Raw genomic sequence first — 22,488 nt, forward strand, 5'->3', positions numbered from 1 at the left:
TAGGTATTTGGTGGGAGGGGAGTGGCACAGATCTGCATAAGTATTACACACCAACAGGAATTGAAGGCCTTTATATTTATTTGTAAAGTAGGAGGTATAATGAACATGATGGGGAAGATGCTTGGGTCAGAGAATTCAAGAGAATGGCATAGGGTTTAGAAAAGCACTTTGAAATATGAAAAAGGGCACTGATCAGGATCCACAGGCAGCTTTGAGAACACAGTTAAGAATGCAATAATGAATTTACAGTGGTTCAAATTTGTTCTGCTGTGATTTTTTTTTTCCCCGGCTGTCCTAAGCAGCCTGGGGGTAGGCATGAAGAAGGTAAAAGGTTGGACTGGTCCACGGTTGGAGTTTTGCCAGGCAGAGGCAATCAACACAAGGCAATGAGGGTAAAGGGATTAAAAGCTCAAGGACTGATGGAAATGAAAGTAATTCGGGGAGGGGCCTGGTCAAATGGAACAGAATGAGGTAGTCAAAAAAGGTGAGTTCTATGAAATGAAAAAACAGATGTTAAAGGAGTAGGGGAGTAAACATATATTAAAAAAACAACAATTTAAAGGGTCAGACATAAATAAATAGAAGTTCTAATATTTTCTTTTCTTCTCAAGAGCATCTTGTAGATGCTACTCTGGAGACCATACCCTAGAGAGACAGATATGAGTGTTCCACACAACGGAAAGGCATAAAAGTGACATAATTAATAAGCTGCAACTGTGTCATTCAGCTCTGAGAGAAATGATAAAACCAAGTTTCTGACTCTTTAATGCTTTGGACTGGGCCACAGTGAAGCTCAAGGTATTGAGTCATAATGAGGTCCTGAAATCCTTGCAACTGCAAGAGAACTAGGCAATGACCATATAAGGCTCAAACAGTGAAGTACCAGATGCATTCCTACCTCAGCTAAAGAAAATATCCTTTAATTGCAATATAGTAAGAAAAGCCCCAATTTTAAAATGATCAGAAGTTTCAACAATGACACGGTAGAGTTCCTACTTCCTTAGCAGCAGAAATTGTCTCTTGTATATTGTACCAAACAACTACTTACCTGAATAAAATGTGTTGATTTTGGCAAGTTCTTTTTCACAGGTTTGGAAAAATTTTTCTTCAAACTTGGCAAAATACCTCTTTACTGTGTCCTCATCTGTAACTGAAAGCAAGGAAAACAATATTAAAATTTAGTGTCCAAAGGCCAACTAGGAAAATTATGGAAATAAAAATTTAAATTACTACTTTCTTAGTCTTTGAATGTCAATATATGTATTTCTTTGAAAAAAATGAACTGTGAACTATATTAAGAAAAGGCTAATCAAAGGCCTCTTCACAGGAACACAATTATTTTTTAATTGAATGAAGTTTTCTAAATCTCTACTATAATAAACTTATAGTGGTGGACAAAATACGTGTTCCTAAAACTTCAGAAGACACTACTGCAGAGGTGATCAAGGGAAACTAGGTGCTGGGAGGTGAAGTGAGTAGGATTCAGCAGAGAGTAAATAAAGTATCTCAGGATTAAGTACTGCATTCACAAAATGCAACAGATAATGAAGACATGAATATGTAATGTGTTTCTGGAAAAAATGAGTTGATTGTTCTAACTATATTAAATTGCTATCTACTCATTTTTACCTTAGCTGCACCAGACACAGAGAAAGAGATGTAGACTGATAGTTATAAATTAGATATTCCAAACCTTCAGTTGCTGGGTAGGAACATAAATGAGTTAAGTAAGTGGGTAATTGTGCAAGTATGGTGACAAATGGCAACTGACACATTCAGGATAAGTAGTGGTATGGATTCTGGTGAAGCGGAGAGCACAAGTCCATCTAGCTAGTTGCTGCTCAGGTTGTCAGATCTTCCAATTTTTCAGTCAGAAGCCATAAATCTAGGTATTTTAAAAACACTGTGTGGGCCAATCAATATATGTCTTTGCAGGCAGGATCCACTTTGTGAGCTGTCATATAGCATATTGATTTACTGAATCTCATAGTATAGATATATATAGCTTCAGGAACCCCAAGCCTAAAAAGGGTATGTTTCTTGCCCAAGTAAGCTCTGACTAGACTCCAGATGCTAATCATAATTTAGAACTACCCTATTTCTGGATCTCTGGGGCACTCTAAGCTTGAAATGTCTACAAAAAGTACAGGTTCTTTTACAACCCTCAGATGCTCCAAATCTTAGTGCAATCCTGGAAACCCTTAAATAATTCACCTGTCCAGTAATAAGAGAAACAGTATTTCCCTAAGTAATATGTAACACACATACACACAAACTCATAGTACCAGAGATATTTTAAAGAAAACAAAAGCTTAAAACGAAGTTTAAAAAAGCATGTTGAATCTATTCATTTAATTTGAATATACAAATGTAAAAAAAAAATAGCACTACTACTTCTCTATTTCTTATGCTTTAGAACGGAACAGCCAATGCAGGATTCTACTGATTGTGCAGTAAAGAAGGGACAGCTACTTTAAGTACCTCATGTAAGCTTAGCAATTTAGGTACAATAAAGGCTATAATTGCCCAAGGCCAGTGAGAATTATTTTTCCAAACCATAAAGCAGGTCAAAGCTTTTTTTAAAGCTGACCTTGAGTTAAAGATGCTCCATGGTAACATATGCTGCTCTTGTTTTTTGGTGGCAGGGTGGGGCTAGGGGACCATGCTGTGTGGCTTGCAGGATCTTCGTTCCCAGACCAGGGATTGAACTCAGGCCCCCACAGAGAAAGCACAGAGTCCTAACAACTGGACAGCCAGGAAATTCTCCAGATGCTGCTCTTATAATACATCTGGTTCTAGTTGATATAGAATAAGAGTAAATCTTACTCTACTTTACCTACTCTTTTTTTTTAATTTTAATTTTGTTCTCTATTGTATTGTTAGAGAAGAAAACCCCAAAGCAAAAAGTGGGCTTGGTCATATTTACTTTGTTTCCCTATTAATAGACAACTTTCATTACCATAAAATGATGGAAATAAAGAAAGTTGTCCCTCAAAGTGATTTAAATGTAGTTTCTGTTTAAAAAATAATTTTGCAGGGGAGGAATAAATTAGGAGTATGGGCTTAACAGATACACACTACTATATATAAAATAGATAAACAACAAAGATTTACTGTATAGCACAGGGAACTATATTCAGTATCTTGTAATAACCTATAATGGAAAAGAATCTGAAAAAGAATATACGCATATATAACTAAATTACTTTGCTGTATACCTGAGAGTAACACAGTATTGTAAATTAACTATATACTTCAATTAAAAAAATAATTTTAACATATATGAATGTTTCTATATGATGTTGCATATTCAGCAACATCAACTATTCAAAATATTACTAAGAACCTAGAAACAACAAAAAATCTAAGCCTCTGAGAAACTAAAACGCGTGCAATAAATTTTATGTATTAAAGCATGAACATTCTACCCACGAATCAATGTCATATGAATTCTTCATTTCCTCGATCTAGAGACTATTTTATCTAAAATACCAGCAGTCTGTTATCTAGTTTTCTAGTTCACATATAACTTAACAGCCACAAATCAGAAGAGGGTCGAGTAAGATTACAGCAACACTAAGAAGTAATAGCAAACAGAGAGAGAAGAGGAAAAAAACTATAGATAAAAGTAGCAAGAATAGCTGTGTAAAATAAATTAAATGAAGGAAAATGTTCTTGTCATCTCAGATTTCAAAAGACACAGTAATCTACTGTAATTAGAAGTACACTATTGGTAAAGAAATTAGGAAAACACAACAAAAAGAAGAGAATAGAGAGTCCAGAAATAGATCAGCATAACACAAATTTAGACTGAGATAAAATGGTATCAAATCAGTAAGAATGGACTACATAGCAAGTAAGGTTGGGTGAATTGGCTACCCACTTAAATAAACTCCAAATGGAGTTAAAGAAACATAAAATACTACAAAAAATTAAATAACTCTACATGAAGAAGCTTCCTACACAGTACACAAAACAGAGAGGATAAAGAGAATGACTGACATTCTCACAAAATGAAAAATCTCCATATCAAAAGATACCAAAAGCAAAGTTAAAAGATGAACGACAGGGAAAACATACCTGCAACATTTAAAATAAAGAATTCACATGCAAAATATATTTTACAAAACTCTTACAAATCAATATTAAAAAGATACTCCATAAGAAAGATGGGTAAACTAGAGAAATTTATGGAAAAATATACAGTGTACAAGTGAAAGGATGTTCAACATTCCAGATATCAGATAAATGCAACTTTAAAACAATGAAAATATAATTTTTCAACCATTGGATTGGAAGCAATTTTAAAATAGTGGTATTATCTTGGCAGTGGTGAAAGTAAATGAACACTATCACTCCCTGTTGGTGGAATGTAAATCTGTAAAGCCTTTTAGGAAAACAGTAACTATCAAAATTTTCAATGTGTTTAATCCCACATGTAGGAAGTATATTCTAAAGGAATCTCTGCACATTACTTTTAATAGTGATAAAGAAAACAAAGTGATATCCAACAAAAGGGGAACAGTTACATAAATTACAATAACATTATATAACACCATGCAGCCATTTTAAATATGATATGCATATATCTTGGTATTTATGAAAATCCCAAGACACAATGCTGAGGAAAAAATTTAAATAACAGAATATATACAGTATGATTTCATTTATGAAAAAATATAAATTAATATTCATATGTACATTCATAGAAAGAAGAGTAGAAGGATGCATACTAAACTGTTAATTGTGGTTAACTCCTTTGAAAGAGGAGTAAGTATGAGAGGGATTCTCACATTTTACTGTCTACACTTATTATGTTGTATTTATTGTATCCATTACAATGAAATGTATTTATGAAGGATAAACTTTATTGTATAAATAAAAGGTATTATTAACTGGAAGAAAAAAGAAACATGTCACATTCAATTCTTTAAATTATACCTAACCAGCATAGCTAGTTTAAAAGAATATAGTAAAAACCTAACCAGCATAGCTTGTTGAAAAAAATATCTATGTCAGAATTTAGAGGTACATAGAATGACTAAGACTTTCACTTCAGTAATGAGTTGGTAGAATGCTGATTTACAGAACATGAATTTCTATTATAAGATGCTTCCTAAAATCTATCTGCTGAATAATATTAGAAATCAGTAACTAAATTGAAGGAACAGAGAATTTCAGCATTCAGAAATCAACTCGTCCAAGTTTCTTGTTGTATAGGTGAGGAAATATAGGTGTAGAGAGCCTAGATAATGTAAGGTTTTTTTTTCACCCCCTCCAGCAACAATGTAAGTTTTACAGAGACTAACTGTACTTTCTTATTGTAAAATAAAGAATATCAAAGTGACTACAATGTGTTACATGGGTGTTATGAACTGAATTGTGCTCTCCACGCAAATTATCCCAATATGACTGGATATGGAGATAGGACACTGACGAGGTAATTAAGGTTAAATGAGGTCATAAGGGTGGGGCTTTATTCCAAAAGGACTCCTGTCCTTATAAGAAGAGGAAGAGACATCAGAGATGTCCCTCTCCCTCCCTCCCCACCTCTCTCCCCTGCATGTGCACACAGAGTAAAGACCATGTGAGAAACAGCGAAAAGGCCCTCTGCAAGCCAGGAAGGGTCTTACCAGAAGAGCTGGTACCTTGATCTTGCATTTCAAGCCTCTAGAGCTTTAAGAACATAAATTTCTGTTGTTTAAGACCCCCAGTCTTTGGTATTCTGTTATGGTAGCCCGTGCAGACTAATACAACGAATCTAACATGTCCTAATGTCAATTAGTCACAAAACTATTAACTCAATAATTAGTCACAAAAGACTAAACTCAGTTCAAAGAAAGCTGTTGTAAATAAGTGCAAATCTTAGCAAGATATATCAACAAATATAAGATTAGCATCAAGAGGAAAAAAAAAGGAAGACAAAGGGGTGAGAAAAAACACAGAATTGGCAAAGAATGACTCAGAGAGCACTGCTGTAAAGAACCCTTTGCTCTTAGTTAAATAAATATTAATTCATTCAGTTATACTAAAGAGAGAGAGAGAGGAGGGAGAGAGAGAATGAGTGAAAGATTTCTTTGTCATTTCTGTTATGGTCTTATCTTTACCTTGCATTTATGGATGAGTACTAATCAAGGTAAAATATTCCTACTGCATAGCAACCACCATCAAGTGCTTTTTACAGCAATTTTCAGGAATATTTTTATTTTTTACCATGTCATCTTATTTTCACATGCAATCTCTCAAAAACCAATTCTTTAAAACCACTAGTAACTTCTTCAAATATCTTATATGTTCCATTCACATTTTTATTACTATCAATACTTTCAAGTTTCTTAATTTCCAGATCTGTGAGAGACTGAAGGTAAGAATTATCTTTTTTTCTTTACAGATCCTATGCCCAACATAATGTCTGGTACATAGTATGTGCTCCATACATTACTTTTTTTAACTGTAAAAATGAAACATATTTGTTTCATAATAATTTTGAGAAAATTATGATTCTTTATTAAAGTTTAAAAAGACAAAACTCCAACAATTAAATATTTGTACACAAAGGAATGAAGTTGCACCCCCACCTCACATCATATACAAAAACTGAATGGATCAAAGATTTAAATATAAAATTGTAAAGTATTAAAACTCTCAAAGGAAAACAGGCATAAATCTTCATGTCCTTAGATGAGGCAATGGTTTCTTAGATAAAACACCTAAAGCATAAGTGATAAAAGAAAATATTGATTAAATTGGAGTTCATCAAAATTAAAAACTTTTGTGTATAAAAGGGCACTATCAATAAAGTGAAAAGACAACCACAGAATGGGAAAAAATATGTGCAAACCATATGTCAGATAAGAATCTAATACCCAGCATACATAAAGAACTCTTAAAACTCAACAATTAAAAGACAAAGAACCCAATTAAAAAATGGGCAAAGGATCTGAATAGACATTTCTCAAAAAAAGATACACAAATGACCAATAGCACATTCCAACATCATCAGTCATTGGGGAAATGCAAATCAAAACAAAAATGCCACTTCATACCCAGTAGGATGGCTATAATAAAAGACAATATTAAGTGTTGGCAAGGGTGAAGAGAAATTGGAACCCTCATATACTGCTGGTAGGAATGTATAATGGTGTAGGCACTTGGGAAAACAGTCTGGGAGTTCCTCATAAAATTAAATATAGAGCTACCATATGATCCAGCAATTCCACTTCTAGGTATATACCCAAGAGAAGTGAAAACAAAAACTTATACATGAATGCCCATGGCAGCATTATTCATAATAGCCAAAAAGTGGAAACAATCCAAGTGTCTAGCAACTGATGAATGGATACACAAAACATGGCATATCCATATAAAAAAATATTATTCAGCCATAAGATAGAATGTAGCAGTATTTCATGCTACAGCATGGATGAACCTTGAAAATATTATGCAAAGGAAAAGAAGCTAGACACTAAAGACCACATATTATAAAATTCCACTTATATGGTATGTCCAGAACAGGCAAATCCATAAAGACAGAAAGTAGACTAGTGGTTGGCAGGGGCTGGGGGAAGCGGGGATGGGGAGTGATGAAAATGCCTTGGAATTAGATAGTGGTGATGGTTGTGCAAGCTTGTGAATATATTAGAAACCACTAAATTACACACTTTTGACGGGTGAAATTTTATGGTATCTGAATTATATCTCAATAAAAATAATTTAACTCCAAGGTTAACCCTATAAAAGAAACACACTGATAAATTAAAGCATATTTATTTATTTATTCAACAAATAATTATTGTGCCTGTTAGATGACAGGCTCTGTACTAAATGCTGAATATATAATGATGAACAAGATAGATGTGGTGCCTGCCCTCACAGAGTTTGCATTCTAATGACTAAGGCAGAAAAAAAAAATCCACACAAATAAACAAATAATTACAAACTGTAAAGTATTGTGAAGGCAACAAACAGGGTATTGAGATAGAAGGTAGGTATTGGGATGGATGACTATCCTTTTTGGCAGGGTAAGAGATGGTCAGAAAAGACCTCTCCATAGGAGATGACATTTAATCTGAAACCTGAACCTAAAAGATAAGGAAGAGCAAGGGCAAAATGATTACCAACAGAAGGAACAGCACATTAGGAAAGAAACTCGGGTGCCTGAGGACCTGAAAGCAGGTCACAATGGGACTGACAGCATGATGTGATAGGAAATAAGGTTAGGGAAGTAGGCAAAGGCCTTTACATGCAGGAAGGCCACGTTAAGGAGTCTGAATTTTATTCAAAGTGCAATGGAAAGTTTTGAAGAGTTTTAAGGGGGAGTCTAAAAAAGTAGAAGAAAAAGGTAGAATTAGTTTAGCTTTACTAAAAGATAATTTAAAATAGCATTTCCCAGGACATTAGTATGTAGATGAAGGGAAAGAAGGAGAAGAATTTCAAGGAATTCAAATAAGTTTGGAAATATGAGTCTAGAGTTAAACTGATCCCTTTAATGTAGTAGTTCTCAACTGGGGATGATTTTGTCTCCTGGGGGTCATCTGGCAATGTCTGGAGGCATTTTTGGTTGTCAAAACTGAGAGGGTGTTACTGGAGTCTAGTGGATAGAGGCCATGGATGCTGCTAAACACCCTATAATACTCAGTATATCATCTTCTCTCTCCCCTTTTCCTCAACAAAGAATTATCCAACCCAAAATGTCACCATCACCAAAGGTGAGAAACTTTGCTTTAAGGCAAAAGAAGCTTTACTATGCTAACAAACATTGTTATTATTCTTCAAGAAGGAGAAGTAGTATACTGTGTTTCTTAAGTTATTTACAAGAACACAATCCTTCTTGGGGGTGGAGGGGGAATGGCTGGGGGAGGATGGGGAAGGGGGTGAAGAATACCTATTACAATTTCCAGTAATATGGTTCTGTGGTTGAGAGGCACGAACTTTAATATTACCACCATCTCTTTGCATTTTTATTACACTCCATATGCAATAGTTTCTATGGCTTCTTAGTTTCTCAGAAACTACACATAAATGAAGACAGCTGATAAATAAAAATTAACATGTGACTAGGTTCCATCAAATATAGGAAGAACATTTAGCACTATTGGTTTCATGCTTTTAAGAAAAAAAAAGGTGTTCTGAGTTTTTTTTTTTAAAGTGTGATTTACAAATTAGGAATAAATAACTTGAAATTCTATTTTTTCCCAAATGCTACTTCATCAACAGATGGGTAAGTTATATAAAGCATATGGCAAAGAAGATTTCAAACACTGAAATGTTACTCTAAAATCATTGGTGAAGTAGAAATAGAACTAATCGGGCATCATTCATTCAACAAGCATTAAGTTCCTTGCATGTACCAGGCAATGAGGCAGGTGCTAGGGATATAATGATAAGCAAAATACACATAAACTCTGCCCTCACTCTACCCAAGGAAACAGACTTTAATCAAATACTCACACAAATATACAAAGTGTAGTATGGGTTTTGAAGAAAAAAGTATAGATGAGAAAAAAACAGCAGTGGGACCAATCTAGTCTGCAAGGACTGGGGGAGGGGCAGTGTGGGAGTCTCTGAAAGTGTCATTTGAGATGAAATCTGACAGATAAGTAAGCATTCGCTAGAGCAGCAGAAGCACTCCAAGCAGCAGGAACAGCATATAACATGATACTGTAAAAAGAAACGAGCATGGTACTTTTGAGAAACTGAAGAGGCCTGTGTGACTGGAATCCAGGGAGCAAAGGGGACAGTGGTGGCACTTAAGGCTAGACAGGCAAGCAGAGGCCTGATCAGTCAGGCCTTGCAGAACAAAGGACTAGCCTTCTTCCTATGACCAATGAGACATCTTTGAAGGATTTTAAGCAGAGGAATAATTGTGATCAGATATGGTTTGTAAATGAGGTGATGTGGGGAGACTAATCAGATCTAGTACAGTAGGTATCAGATGAGAGATCATGATTGCCTGAACAAGGGTGAGGGCACTGGAGCCTGAGAAGAAGTACAGAAACTCAGTAGAGATACTGGAGATAAAATCTATAGGTTTTACTGACAGATTGGATATGGTTCTGTTGCGTACTCCCTGTATTAGCTTGAGTAAGTGACTCTCTGGCTCTGTGTTTTCTCTTTGACAAATGAGGGCATTTCAATAGGAAATCTCTAAGTCTTCCTCAAGTTCCAAATTTCATATTCTGCAATTAAAGTTGTTAATTTCTGCAAAATGATTCTGAATCCCACTAAGATGAAGTGGTCCTAAACAAGATTTTCTGAGCTACCTTGACATTTCATCATATAATATCTAACTAAATGTGCTCTTTAAATAGTCCTGGTAGAACAACAACAAAAAATTCTTTTAATTCACATTAGTGACATATAATTGAGATGAAATTAATCTCATTAGCACTAGCTTTGATATAATTGGAACTATTTATCAGCCCCAATGAATGCTTACCTAATGTCTGCTAGTCAAAAAACACCAATATATGAAATAGCAATAAATAATTCCAACAAGGGCATAATTCAGTGGTAAAGCAAAACTTTTGAAAAACTATCTTGAATATTTTAAAGTTATGACGAAAGACTTTGAACACATTTAAATAGTTATAAACAATGAAATTTGTGATGCATTATAATTATTTGCATTTTAAATTAGTATGACATTGTTTTAAATATAGCTAATGGAATTTAAATGCCATAGCAATATGATAACTGTCATCCATTCATTATCAAACACTTTTATATCATTTCATTTTCTTCTTGAACTTGTATTTCCATTCTATTTAGATTACAAAATTTATTCTATTTTTGGATTTGAAAGTCATTTATTGATTATCTTATTATAGTTCCTAGCCATTAAATGTATATAAATGAAAATTTAAATACAAAAACTTTCTGAACCATAAAGCTCAAATATTAAAATTTCTTCTGGATTGGGCTATTATTACTATTATTAGAACATACTACATCAATACAACATAAACATGTAATAAGCTTGGTAAACATGAGATATAAAAAGTAAAATGCTATTGGCAATTGGCAAATAAATTTCATCTTTAATTGGATAAAACTTTTTCTCCCAATTAGTTCACATATCCATTGATAAATGTTACTTCATTGCTAGAAAGATAAATATTACATTATTTGCTAAAATGATGAATATTACATTATTTGCTAGAATATTAAGAATATTGTAGAGTGAGACAATTAAGAGGCATTGCTATCCTTATTCTTCATTTTATAGATGTAAGTTCTGAGAAATCTTGTTCACATAAATAAGTAGACTGGAATAAAAGTATGTTCTAGCAATGTCAATTCTTTGAACTCCTTCCAAGTGTTTTCCAAAAACTGCATAGGGATCTATTGTTAAAAATTAGTTTTAATAATATATAAGGTAACAAATAAGCCATTCTTCAATTTCAGTGAAAACAATTTGAGTTCAAAAAGATTTGTTTCCCTGTTAATCACTCACTTTCTCAACATCTACACCATTTGAGTAGTTCAGACTATTCCTTTGTTTGGGAGCCAGAGAGGCTATTCAGATTTAATAATAAACAAGCCTTTCTTTTATAAAACCAGAGAAAGACCATTTGAAAGAGAAATCCTGGACAACTGCCTGGCAATTACTTAGGCAAATCAATTTCAGGAATTAGTATATATGGAAGATCTGGAAATGGATTCCCCTAAAAGACAATAGAAAATAACTTTTTTCCAGCACTGTTCCTTCATTTAACCAATATGACAAAATACTAATTTGTATATAGATAATATTTTTAAGAGAATTATCTATTCTTTACTGAATGACTTCCATTTGCTAATTCTGTTAGCCTAATTATTTCACATAACTAGAAAGTATATGCCATTATTTAAAGCCACTTTATTAATCAAATCTATGTAGTTTAAATCTACCTTTAGCTGAATTATTACTAATCATAGTTTTTTCACTTCTGTAAAGCAACGAACAGGTCATATATATTATTAAGACTGGGTTTACTATAAACAAACCAAATACAAGATATCTGATGATTGATGATTGCCTGAGAAGTATTAGTTTAACTGAATTTTCAGTCTTCTTTTTTTTTTACAAAGATGAATACAAGAACAAACCATAAGAATTATAACCACTCTGGTTACTTATTCCAAGAATAAAGCTTTCAAAGAACGACAGTTATGTAGCTATCTCATTTCCCTCTGATGTGGCAGGCAGGTAGCTAAAGATAGAATGCATTTATAATGACATAACATCAATATTCCAGTTAGATATAAAAAGCTAGGCCACACAGCTTTCTAACAAAAAATCATTGAAAAATCAAGTATGTTGTACTCTTTGTTAATCTTTTAAGATCCGTAAATTACATCTTTGTTGAAAAGCTTCCCTAATATTCCCAAATTTTATTCTGATTTCATAGCAACATATCAACTAAAAAAAATTAAACTCTTAGCTCCAATTAACTCAAAGCCAGAATTTTATATGCTTCCCTCCTCCTCTATATTCTGAGACTGTTTAGTATTCTTCAAATTAGAGCAGAAAAATAGCCACTGATAAAGACTATTCCAATGACTGATAGAAAATTTTTTAAAAATGCATTCCAGAATCACACTAAGATGAGATAACAAAGGAAAAGTATATAAAGCAATTAAATTAAGGAAATAAACTGGCTACTAAAATCAATTTTTTAAAAAGCTTAGTGATTTTATATGTTTAAATAGAAGGCTTGGTAATGGAAGGTGGTAAAGTTTCTATTTTCTTGAGGAGAAAAGAACATATTCAATTCAATTAAAGAAACATCCCTTACCTAATTTCTGATCCAAAAATCACAGTTTGGGCTCTTAATTACATATAGATAAATTTACCACCTAAACAACTAAAGCATACTTTATAGCTGCATCTGTCTTAAAAGAAAACATGGATTGAGGGTTCTAGTCCAAGACGGCAACATAGACAACTCTTGAATTCACCTCCTCCCACAGACACACTGAATCTATAGCTACTCACAGAGCAATTTCCTCTGAAAGAAATCAGAAACTAGTTGAGTGACTCTCACATACCAAGTGAAGGAGAAAATGCCCACATCACCCACTTGAAATCGTTAGGAAAGGCTGAGACACACTCTCGCCATAAACCCCACCCCTGGTCAAGCACCAGACAATGGGGAGGGAACTCCCAACTCCAATTCCCAGCTTCACCCAGAGGAGAGAAGGGGTTGGACCCCACATCTAAGGGAGAAATCGAAAGCAATACAATAACAGTAGGGTACTTCAATAACTCACTTCCAACAATGCACAGGTCATCCAGACAGAACATCAAGAAGGAAACATTGGATTTGAACAAGTCAAACCAGACTTACAGAACTTCCCATCCAACAGCAGCAGAATACAGGCATACCTCATTTTAGCTTTACTGCACTTTGCAGATAGTTCATTTTTACAAATTGAAAGTTTGTGGCAACCTTGCATTGAGCAAGTCTATTGGTGCCATTTTTCCAACAGCATTTGCTCACTTCATGTTTCTGTGTCACATTTTGGTAATTCTCACAATATTTCAAACTTTTTCAGTATTATTGTATTTGTTATGGTGATCTGTGATGTTTGATGTTACTGTTGTAATTGTTTTGGGGCACTATGAACCGCACCCATATAAGACAGCAAATTTTACCATTAAATGTTGTGTATACGGTTTGCAGGGCAGAAACAGATACAGATGTAGAGAACAAACGTATGGACGCCAAGTGGGGAAAGTGGCGAGGGGTGGGGTGGTGGGATGAACTGGGAGATTGGGATTGACATGTATACACTGATGTGTATAAAATGGATAACTAATAAGAACCTGCTGTATAAAAAATAAATTAAATTAAATTAAATTAAAAAAAAATGTTGCTTGTGTTCTGACTGCTCAAGCAACTGGCTGTTCCCCAGTCTCTCTCCTTCTCCTCAGGCTGTGCTATTCCCTGAGACACAACCATGTTGAAAATATGCCAATTAATAACCCTACAATGGCCTCTAAGTGCTCAGGTGAAAGAGTCACACATCTAACTTTAAATTAAAAGCTAGAAATAATTAAGTTTAGTGAAGAAGGCTTGTCAAAAGCCAAGAAAGGCCGAAAGCTAGGCCTCTTGTGCCAGTTAGCCAAACTGTAAATGCAAAGGAAAAATTCTGGAAGGAAATGAAAAGTACTACTCCAGTGAGCACATGAATGATAAGAAAGCAAAACAGCTTATTGCTGATATGGAGAAAGTTTCACTCATCTGGAAAGAAGGTCAAACCAGCCACAACCCTCCCTTAAGCCGAAGCCTACTCCAGAGGAAGACCCTAAGTCTCTTCAACTCTATGAAGCCTGAGGGGTGAGGAAACTGCAAAAGTTTGAAGCTAGCAGAGGTTTTGGTTCAAGAGGTTTAAGGAAAGAAGCCATCTCCATAACATTAAAGTACAAGGTGAAGTAGCAAGTGCTGATGTAGAAGTTGCAGCAAGTTATCCAGAAGATCTAGCTAAGATAACGAATGAAAGTAGCTATACTATAAAACAGATTTTCAGTGTAGATGAAAAAACAACCTTCTATTGGAAGAAGATGCTATCTAGGACTTTCACAGCTAGAGAGAAGTCAATGCTTGGCTTCAAAGCTTCAAGGGATGGGGGGACTCTCTCATTAGGGGTGAATGCAGCAGAATACTTGAAGTTGAAGCAATGATTATTTACCATTTCAAAAATCCTAGGGCCCTTAAAAATTATGCTAAATCTACTCTGCCTGTGTTCTGTAAATGGAACAACCAAAGCCTGGATGACAGGACATCTGTTTACAACATAGTTTACTAAATATTTTAAGCCCACTATTGAGATCTATTGCTCAGTAAAAAAAAGATTTCTTTCAAAATATTACTGCTCACTGACAATGCACCTGGGCACCCAAGAGCTCTGAAGGAGATGTGCAATGAGATCAATGTTGTTTTCATGCCTGCTGACACAACATTCATTCTGTAGCCCATGGATCAAGAGTAATTTTGACTTTCAGGTCTTAGTATTTAAGAAATAACATTTTGTAAGGCTACAGCTGTTATAAATAGTGATTCATTTGATGGATACGAGCAAAGTAAATTGAAAACCTTCTGGAAACGATTCACCATTCTTTGTGATTAATGGAAAGAGGTCAAAATATTAACATTAACATGAATTTGGAAGAAGTTGACTCCAACCCTCAGGGATGACTTGAGGCGTTCAAGACTTCAGTGGAGGAAGTAACTAACAGCTATAATGGAAACAGCAAAAGAACTAGAATTAAAAGTGGAACCTAGGGGCTTCCCTGCTGGTGCAGTGGTTGAGAGTCCGCCTGCCAATGCAGGGGACACGGGTTCGTGCCCTGGTCCGGGAAGATCCCACATGCCACGGAGTGCCTAGGCCCGTGAGCCATGGCCGTTGAGCCTGCACGTCTGGAGCCTGTGCTCCGCAACGGGGGAGACAACAACAGTGAGAGGCCCGCATACCACAAAAAAAAAAAAAAAAGTGGAACCTAAAAGATGTGACTGAATTGCTGCAATCTCATGATAAAATTTGAATGAATGAGAAGTTGCTTTTTATGGATGAGCAAAGAAAATAGTTTCTTGAGATGGAATCTAGTCCTCGTGAAGATGCTGTGAAGATTGGTAAAGTGGCAACAAAGGACTTAGAATATTACTTAAACTTAGTTGATAAAGCAGTGGCACGATTTGAGAGGACTGACTCCAATTTTGAAAGAAATTTTGTAGGTAAAACAGCAATGCATGCTACAGAAAAATCATCTGTGAAACGAAGAGTCAATCGATGAGGCAAACTTCATTGTCGTCTTATTTTAAGAAATTGCCAGAACCACCACAGCTTTCAGCAACCACAATCTAATCAGTCAGCAGCCATCAACATCCAGGCAAGATCCTCCACCAGCAAAAGGATTATGACTTGTTGAAGGTTCAGATGATGATTAGCATATATTTAGCAATAAAGTATTTTCTAAATTGAGGTATGTACATTTTTTAGACATAATGCTATTGCACATTTAACAGACTACAGTATAGTATAAACATAATTTTTATATGCACTAGGAAATCAAAAAATTGTGACTCGCTTTGTTGCAATATTCACTTTACTACGGTGGTCTGGAAGCAAACCTGCAATATCTCCGAGGTATGCCTATACGTATTCTTCTCAAGTATATATTATACATGGAACATTCTCCAGGATAGATCATATGGTAAGCAAGAAAACAAATCTTAATAAATGTAAGAAGGTTGAAATCATATCAAGCATCTTTTCCAACTACTATGAAACTAGTTCTAGTATGAAATTGGAACCTCTATGTCTCAACCCCTATAGCTATCTTGAACTATATTCAGTTCCCTGAACCAGCCATACTTTTCTTACCTTTGGACCTTAACAATGAGCTGTACTTCTGCCTGAACATTTTCCCCCTCAGCACCCGAAAACTGTCTCTTTCCCCAGCCCCAACATTCATATGCACACTATCTCCCTTGTTCCCTGACACTTACCCCCTTCAAAAACCCTTCTCAGAGATATTACTGGCCAGAACAGCCCTGAGCATTTTTTTTTTTTTTTTTTTTTTTTGCAGTACGCGGGCCTCTCACTGTTGTGGCCTCTCCCGCTGCGGAGCACAGGCTCCGGACGCGCAGGCTCAGCAGCCATGGCTCACGGGCCCAGCTGCTCCACGGCATGTGGGATCTTCCCGGACTGGGGCACGAACCCGTGTCCCCCGCATCGGCAGGCGGACTTCTCAACCACTGCGCCACCAGGGAAGCCCAACCCTGAGCATATTTAACACATTAAATTATTGACTGTAAATAGTCTATGTCTCTTGGGACAAGGAGTATCAGGTAAATTTCAGGCATAGAATAGGAGAAAGGATATAAGGGAACTAAGTCTTAGGGGGCTAGAAAAGGGAAAAAGCTACAATGAACCTTATGGGTTAGAGTAGAATCAGAGATATCAGTGTGAACTCATGGTTGTTAATATATACATAGGTAGATAGACATAGCAGTATAGATACGTATATATGCAAGGGTTAACACACACACACACACACACACACACACACACACACACACACACTTCCTGGCTCTATCTGCTGTCAGAGTATAGGAAAACGATACTCTAATGACAATGAGAACACCCAGCACTCAGATCTTGACTTCTAACTACCATTCCCCAATTAATAGGAGTCAGGGCTCTTAGGAAAGGAGGTTGATTCCAGGGCAGGAGCACAGAAAATACAAGATGACCTTGGAATATCTTGTGATAAAAAATAAGAAATTCTCACAAAAGGATTGGGGGATGTCAAAATGACACAGAAACCATCCTGAAGAAGTTCCCAATGACCAAAGCAATAAAGTAAATGATAGAATAAATGATAATTCATAGAATAAAACAAATATCCACAGGTCCATATTGATATAAATAATTGAATAAGTAAATAAATGTGGGAGAAAGGGCAACTCTCCCTTATAGAAGAATTTTAATTAATAAAGGTAGAAGGAATGAGAAAAATACAAACTCACCATCAGGCAAATACCACAGTGTTAAACTGTTGCGGGCAAGACCCACCCACAGATGCTAAGATCAGTGGGCAAAAGTTTGAGGAGCAGGAAGATATTTATCAATACAAAGGGGGAAATAGTAGCTTTACAGTGCAGAAACTGGGTGACACTTGAAGCAAGTAATCAGCGTTAATATCACCAATAAAATACGACATATCAACATCATGTACTGTTGAAGGACATATCACTTCTGTGGTATTCTTGACAAAAAGGCATAATCTGAATCTATTAATGAAAAAACATCTGACAAAAGTAAACCTAGAGATATTGTAAAAAAAAAAACATAACTCATCAAAGTACAGTATTCATCAAAGTGTCAAAGTCATGACTAAAGAAATGTTACAGATTGAAGGAGACTAAACAGACAAACAACTCAGTGTAATGTGGGATCCTGAATTGGATTCTTGTACAGAAAAGGACACAAAGAGAAAATCTGGTAGAATTCCAGTAAGGTCTGTAGTTTATTCAACAGTATTGTACCAACTTGTTAATTTCCTGGTTTTGATAATTGCACTACGGTTAAGTAAGCTGTCAACATCAGGGAAAACTAGATGAAGGGTATACATGAACTCTCTGTACTCTTTTTGCAATGTTTCTGGAAGTTTAAAATTATTTCAAAATAAAAAAGATTAATTCAAAATGTCTAGGGTTTGAAGGCAAACCAATTAAAAAATAAAAAACAACTAAACCTAGTCAAGAGAATGATTTAATTGTAATAGCATTCCCCATACTATTTAATTAATAAGACAGTCCAATAACAAGTGTTAAATATCAATGTTATATATTAAACAGTAAATATTTTTAAAATATCTACTATGTGCCAGGCAATGTGCTATTGACTAGGAATATAGTGATCAAGAAGGCTAACATAGTCTCTACACTTTTAGAGAAAACTGATACTAATTAAGTAATTAGAAGAGCAAAGTACGTAATAAAAAGGAAAGCACAGGATGCTAGGGGAGCATGACAACGGGCACTAAGCCAGTGTAAAGTGATCAAGCAAGTCTTTCTGAGGAAATCACACTTCAGATGAGATATAAAGAAGAAATGAAAGGATGTGGGGAAGGAAGAAGTCATAGTATATATGCAAGAGTTGAGAGTATGGCTGACTTGAGAAAAATATCCAGTACTGCTGGACCACACCAAGTGAAAGTAATCTAAAATAAACCTGAAGGCAAAGGCAGGGAGCAGATAAGACTAGGGCTAGGTGAAACCTATAAAAGATAACAAGTAGGGGAGTAGTATAGTCTGATGAACTTTTAACAAGAAGGTGAAGATGAAGAGACTGAGATGTATTTCTAGAAGCAAAGCAGATTAGACATGCTGAGAACCTTTCACAGTACAGAACACCTAAAAATGCTGAATAAAATTTAAAAACCATTTATTTACATGCATAGCTGAAAGAAAGTAAGAGACATCTTCAGAAGCCAAAAACCTAAGAGAAAACACAAATCCATGAAGGAACTGAACACTGAAGCAAAAAGTTATCCCAAGGACAGCTGTAGAGAGAAGCTGATTAATGAAGTAATAAACTATCTAAATTAAACAGTATTTACATATAAACACAGTAATAAGCTCAAAACCAAAATAATTATTTAAAAGAAAGAATACTGATTAAAAAACCAACAGATATAGATGTCCTTCACCATAGATAATTTGAGAGACAAGCTCTAAAAGTCCACAGCCTAGTGCTGGAAGCACCAAAAGCTGACCTGTTTTTTCTTTCTAGTTGATCCAGCTATTCTGTTCTTTCAATTCTATGCACCACCATAACAGCTTTCAATAAATTCCCATTTTATTCATTCATTCAACTTCAATTGCTTGCAATGAAAGAACTCAACTGATAATCATTTCTACACTTAAAGTAGAACATATCATACATCCATGGAGATGAATAATTTCTACCTACATTTAGGATATCTGTTACCAAGTGAATCACAGCACATGTTTAGGGGAGTCAAGACAGTATAAGCTTAACTTCTATTACTACTACTTCCACTACTAAAGTTTAGGCAACTTTATTATACAATTTAGATATTAAAACAAATGAGTAAACTCTTTAGTAATTGTCTTCAGGTGACTTATTTATTATAAACTCAATTCATCTAAACATCTTTTAGCTTTCTTTTGTGTCTTATGCCAAGGCCACTTTTGTGTCTTGGCTGCCGTATTTCTTCCAGGGGCCTGATGTTAGCATATACTTGTTGCTCAATAAGTACTAGGAGAGATAATTATTATTATATGATAATTATTCCAATAAAGATATTAGAATAATTATTCCAATAAGATTACACTTAATTTGAGAGTAAGAGGTATTAATCCTACCTTTGCTTTGTCAACCTCAAAGTAATGATTTGCTCCTCTGCAAAACAGGAGGACGCTTTGTGCGTACAGTGTTTTAACTCTATAACCTCCATGTTAGATTCTGAACATGCATTAGTACTTCACTGACTCATAAGAAAATGAGACCTTTTGTTTAACATTTGGAAAGCATCAAATTAAGGAAAATTGGTATTAAAATATAAATAATACAATATTACTAAGAAGCAACAGGGTGGGAATTCTCCTTTAGAAAGGGACAAACAATATTCAAAATGAGTTCCCAAGACATAAAAATAAAGACACAAAGAAAGTCAAAGACACTCCTAAAACTGGCATTCTTAACCAGAAGTTCACAGATAAACTATAAAGAATTCCTTCTAAAACTAGATGTAAAATATTAGAGATTCCAGGAGACATCTATCTACATTTTTCATAAAATATGTAAAGTGATTTATTTACCTTAAAGAAAGTTAAGACTTACTGCTTCAGAATGCTAAAATCTCTGAAGTAAAGAGAAGAGAATACAGCAGCAATTCGTCCCTGTTCCAGGATGCTTGGAACAAATTAGTCCAAGTAGACTGCAGTTGACTGAGCTTACTGAATGTTAGACAGTGAAAAGCACTGCTTTTTTCTGAACTTACTGAAATCTTTAGTCATAGAATTTTTATTCACAGAGGGAAATAAAGTTCTTTTATTGGGCAATATTCTGAGAATCATTATGAACAATAACATCTTAGAGCCTTAAGGACACTGAGAAATGGCTCTAGTTACTAAAAGAAGGAATCTGAAATGTCTAATAGGCTGGAATATATTCAGTGAAATGAGAAGCCTTTAATTCTTGTAGCAAAGTTTATATACTCTTCAGACTTACATTTAATATTTTCTGTTTAATTCTGTTAAAGGGTAATGTGCATAAATCCTGCAGAGGGAAATACCTGATTATGATTTAATTGTGCAATATCCTCTTCATCTTTTGTCCTCAGAGTCACAAGGAACTGCACAAATATAATCTTGGTCATGTTTCCAATCTAAACTCAGGTGGCATTCCCCAAAAGAAGGTTATAACAGAATTATAGGGCTTGAGGGTTTCATAAAGAAACATCAATTCTGACCATTTATTTTTGGCACATAGAATCCGGAAACAGACCTATGAATCTTCTATGAATGAAGGAGATCCTCCTAGAAAGCTATGAACAAAACATAATGTACAATCTCTAGTGTTTATGTAGTACTCAAACTAAATAAAACTTCATAGGTAAACCTGAGTCTTAAGCCAAACCTCTACACACTCAGTTTAGATGAAAAAAATTTTTTTAAGTTTCTTGTGATAAAAAATGCTTTTACATTCATCACCTCATTAAGAACACTGAGAAACAGGTTATTGTAGCAGTTAAAAGTTTGAGCTCAAGACCTAGGCTCTAACCCTAGCTCTGCCCCTTGTTAGCCTTGTGCCCACGTACAAATTTCCTAATTTCTTTAGGCTTGTTTCCCCATTTTTAAACTGGGAATAAAAATATTATCTGCCCTGTGTTTGTAAATGTTAAGGGAGATAATATACACAATTTCCTTAGAACATAGAAACTATATGGAGCGTCATGACTCTTGGGCCACCATGTATAGGGGACAAATTTATTTGATAACAAAACCTATATTAAACAGGGCTACAAATAAAACTTTTGTTAAAGGCTATTAGGAAATAAAAGTAGCCAATAAATTTGTAGATTATTGTTCATTCCTTCATTTTTTCACCCCAAAATAAGAAATAAAAGGCATAAGATATAAACATGTTAATTTGGGGATACAAAATGAAAACTTACTGGTAATTTTTACTTACATTTTTTCCCCTGAAATCACTTCCTCCCTCCAGAACAAATGTGTTCTTAGTTTTAAGCCACCAGCACTGTAAACCTATTTACCACACTTATTTTCAGATAACAATTTCACTAAAAAGTTTTTTTTTAACTGCTGGAAATACTTTACAACTCACTTCTGAGTGTAATTTCTTTAAAAAAATTTTTTGAAAGTATATTTCATTACCTGGACCAGAAGCACAAAAGTTTATCTCCTACTTAGAATTATATTTGACAACTAAACATACCCAACTAGTGCATGTTTATTACACACCAGGTTCAGTGTTCCTTTCCTTCATGATATCATAATATACTGTGTGTATCAGAAAAGTAATGTGATTTACCAAAACTATCTCATTCTTGCTAATTTAAATTTCAATCCTTCCCATCAGCACTGACCTGTACAGAAAAAAACCCACAATGACATATACTACTTCACATCCCTAAGATGGTGATAATCAAAAATTTGGAAAACAACAAGTGGCAAGGATATGAGAAATTGGAACCCTCATATGCTGCTGATGGGAATGTAGAATGGTACAGCTGCTTAAACACAGAGTTACCTTATGACCCAAAAATATTCCACATCTAGGCATATATGCAAGAGAACTGAAAACTTAAAGGCATGCAAAAATTTGTATGCAAATGTTCATAGCAGCATTATTTATAATGGTCAAAAGGTGGAAGCAACCCAAATGTCCATCAACTGATAGAATATTATTTGGCAATTAAAAAGAATGAAGTACTGATACATGCTACCA

General features: G+C 34.8%; 1 protein-coding gene across 1 annotated transcript in view; it reads right to left on the reverse strand.

Moving 5' to 3' along the window:
• XPR1 (xenotropic and polytropic retrovirus receptor 1) overlaps positions 1-22,488 on the reverse strand; it is a 202,723-nt gene that overhangs the window by 80,026 nt on the left and 100,209 nt on the right. The window contains exon 3 of the mRNA XM_030847608.2: positions 1,049-1,150. Coding sequence (XP_030703468.1) covers positions 1,049-1,150 — 102 coding nt within the window. The remainder of the gene's footprint in view (positions 1-1,048; positions 1,151-22,488) is intronic.

Source organism: Globicephala melas, chromosome 1 (assembly GCF_963455315.2).
Source record: "Globicephala melas chromosome 1, mGloMel1.2, whole genome shotgun sequence".
NCBI lineage: Eukaryota > Metazoa > Chordata > Mammalia > Artiodactyla > Delphinidae > Globicephala > Globicephala melas.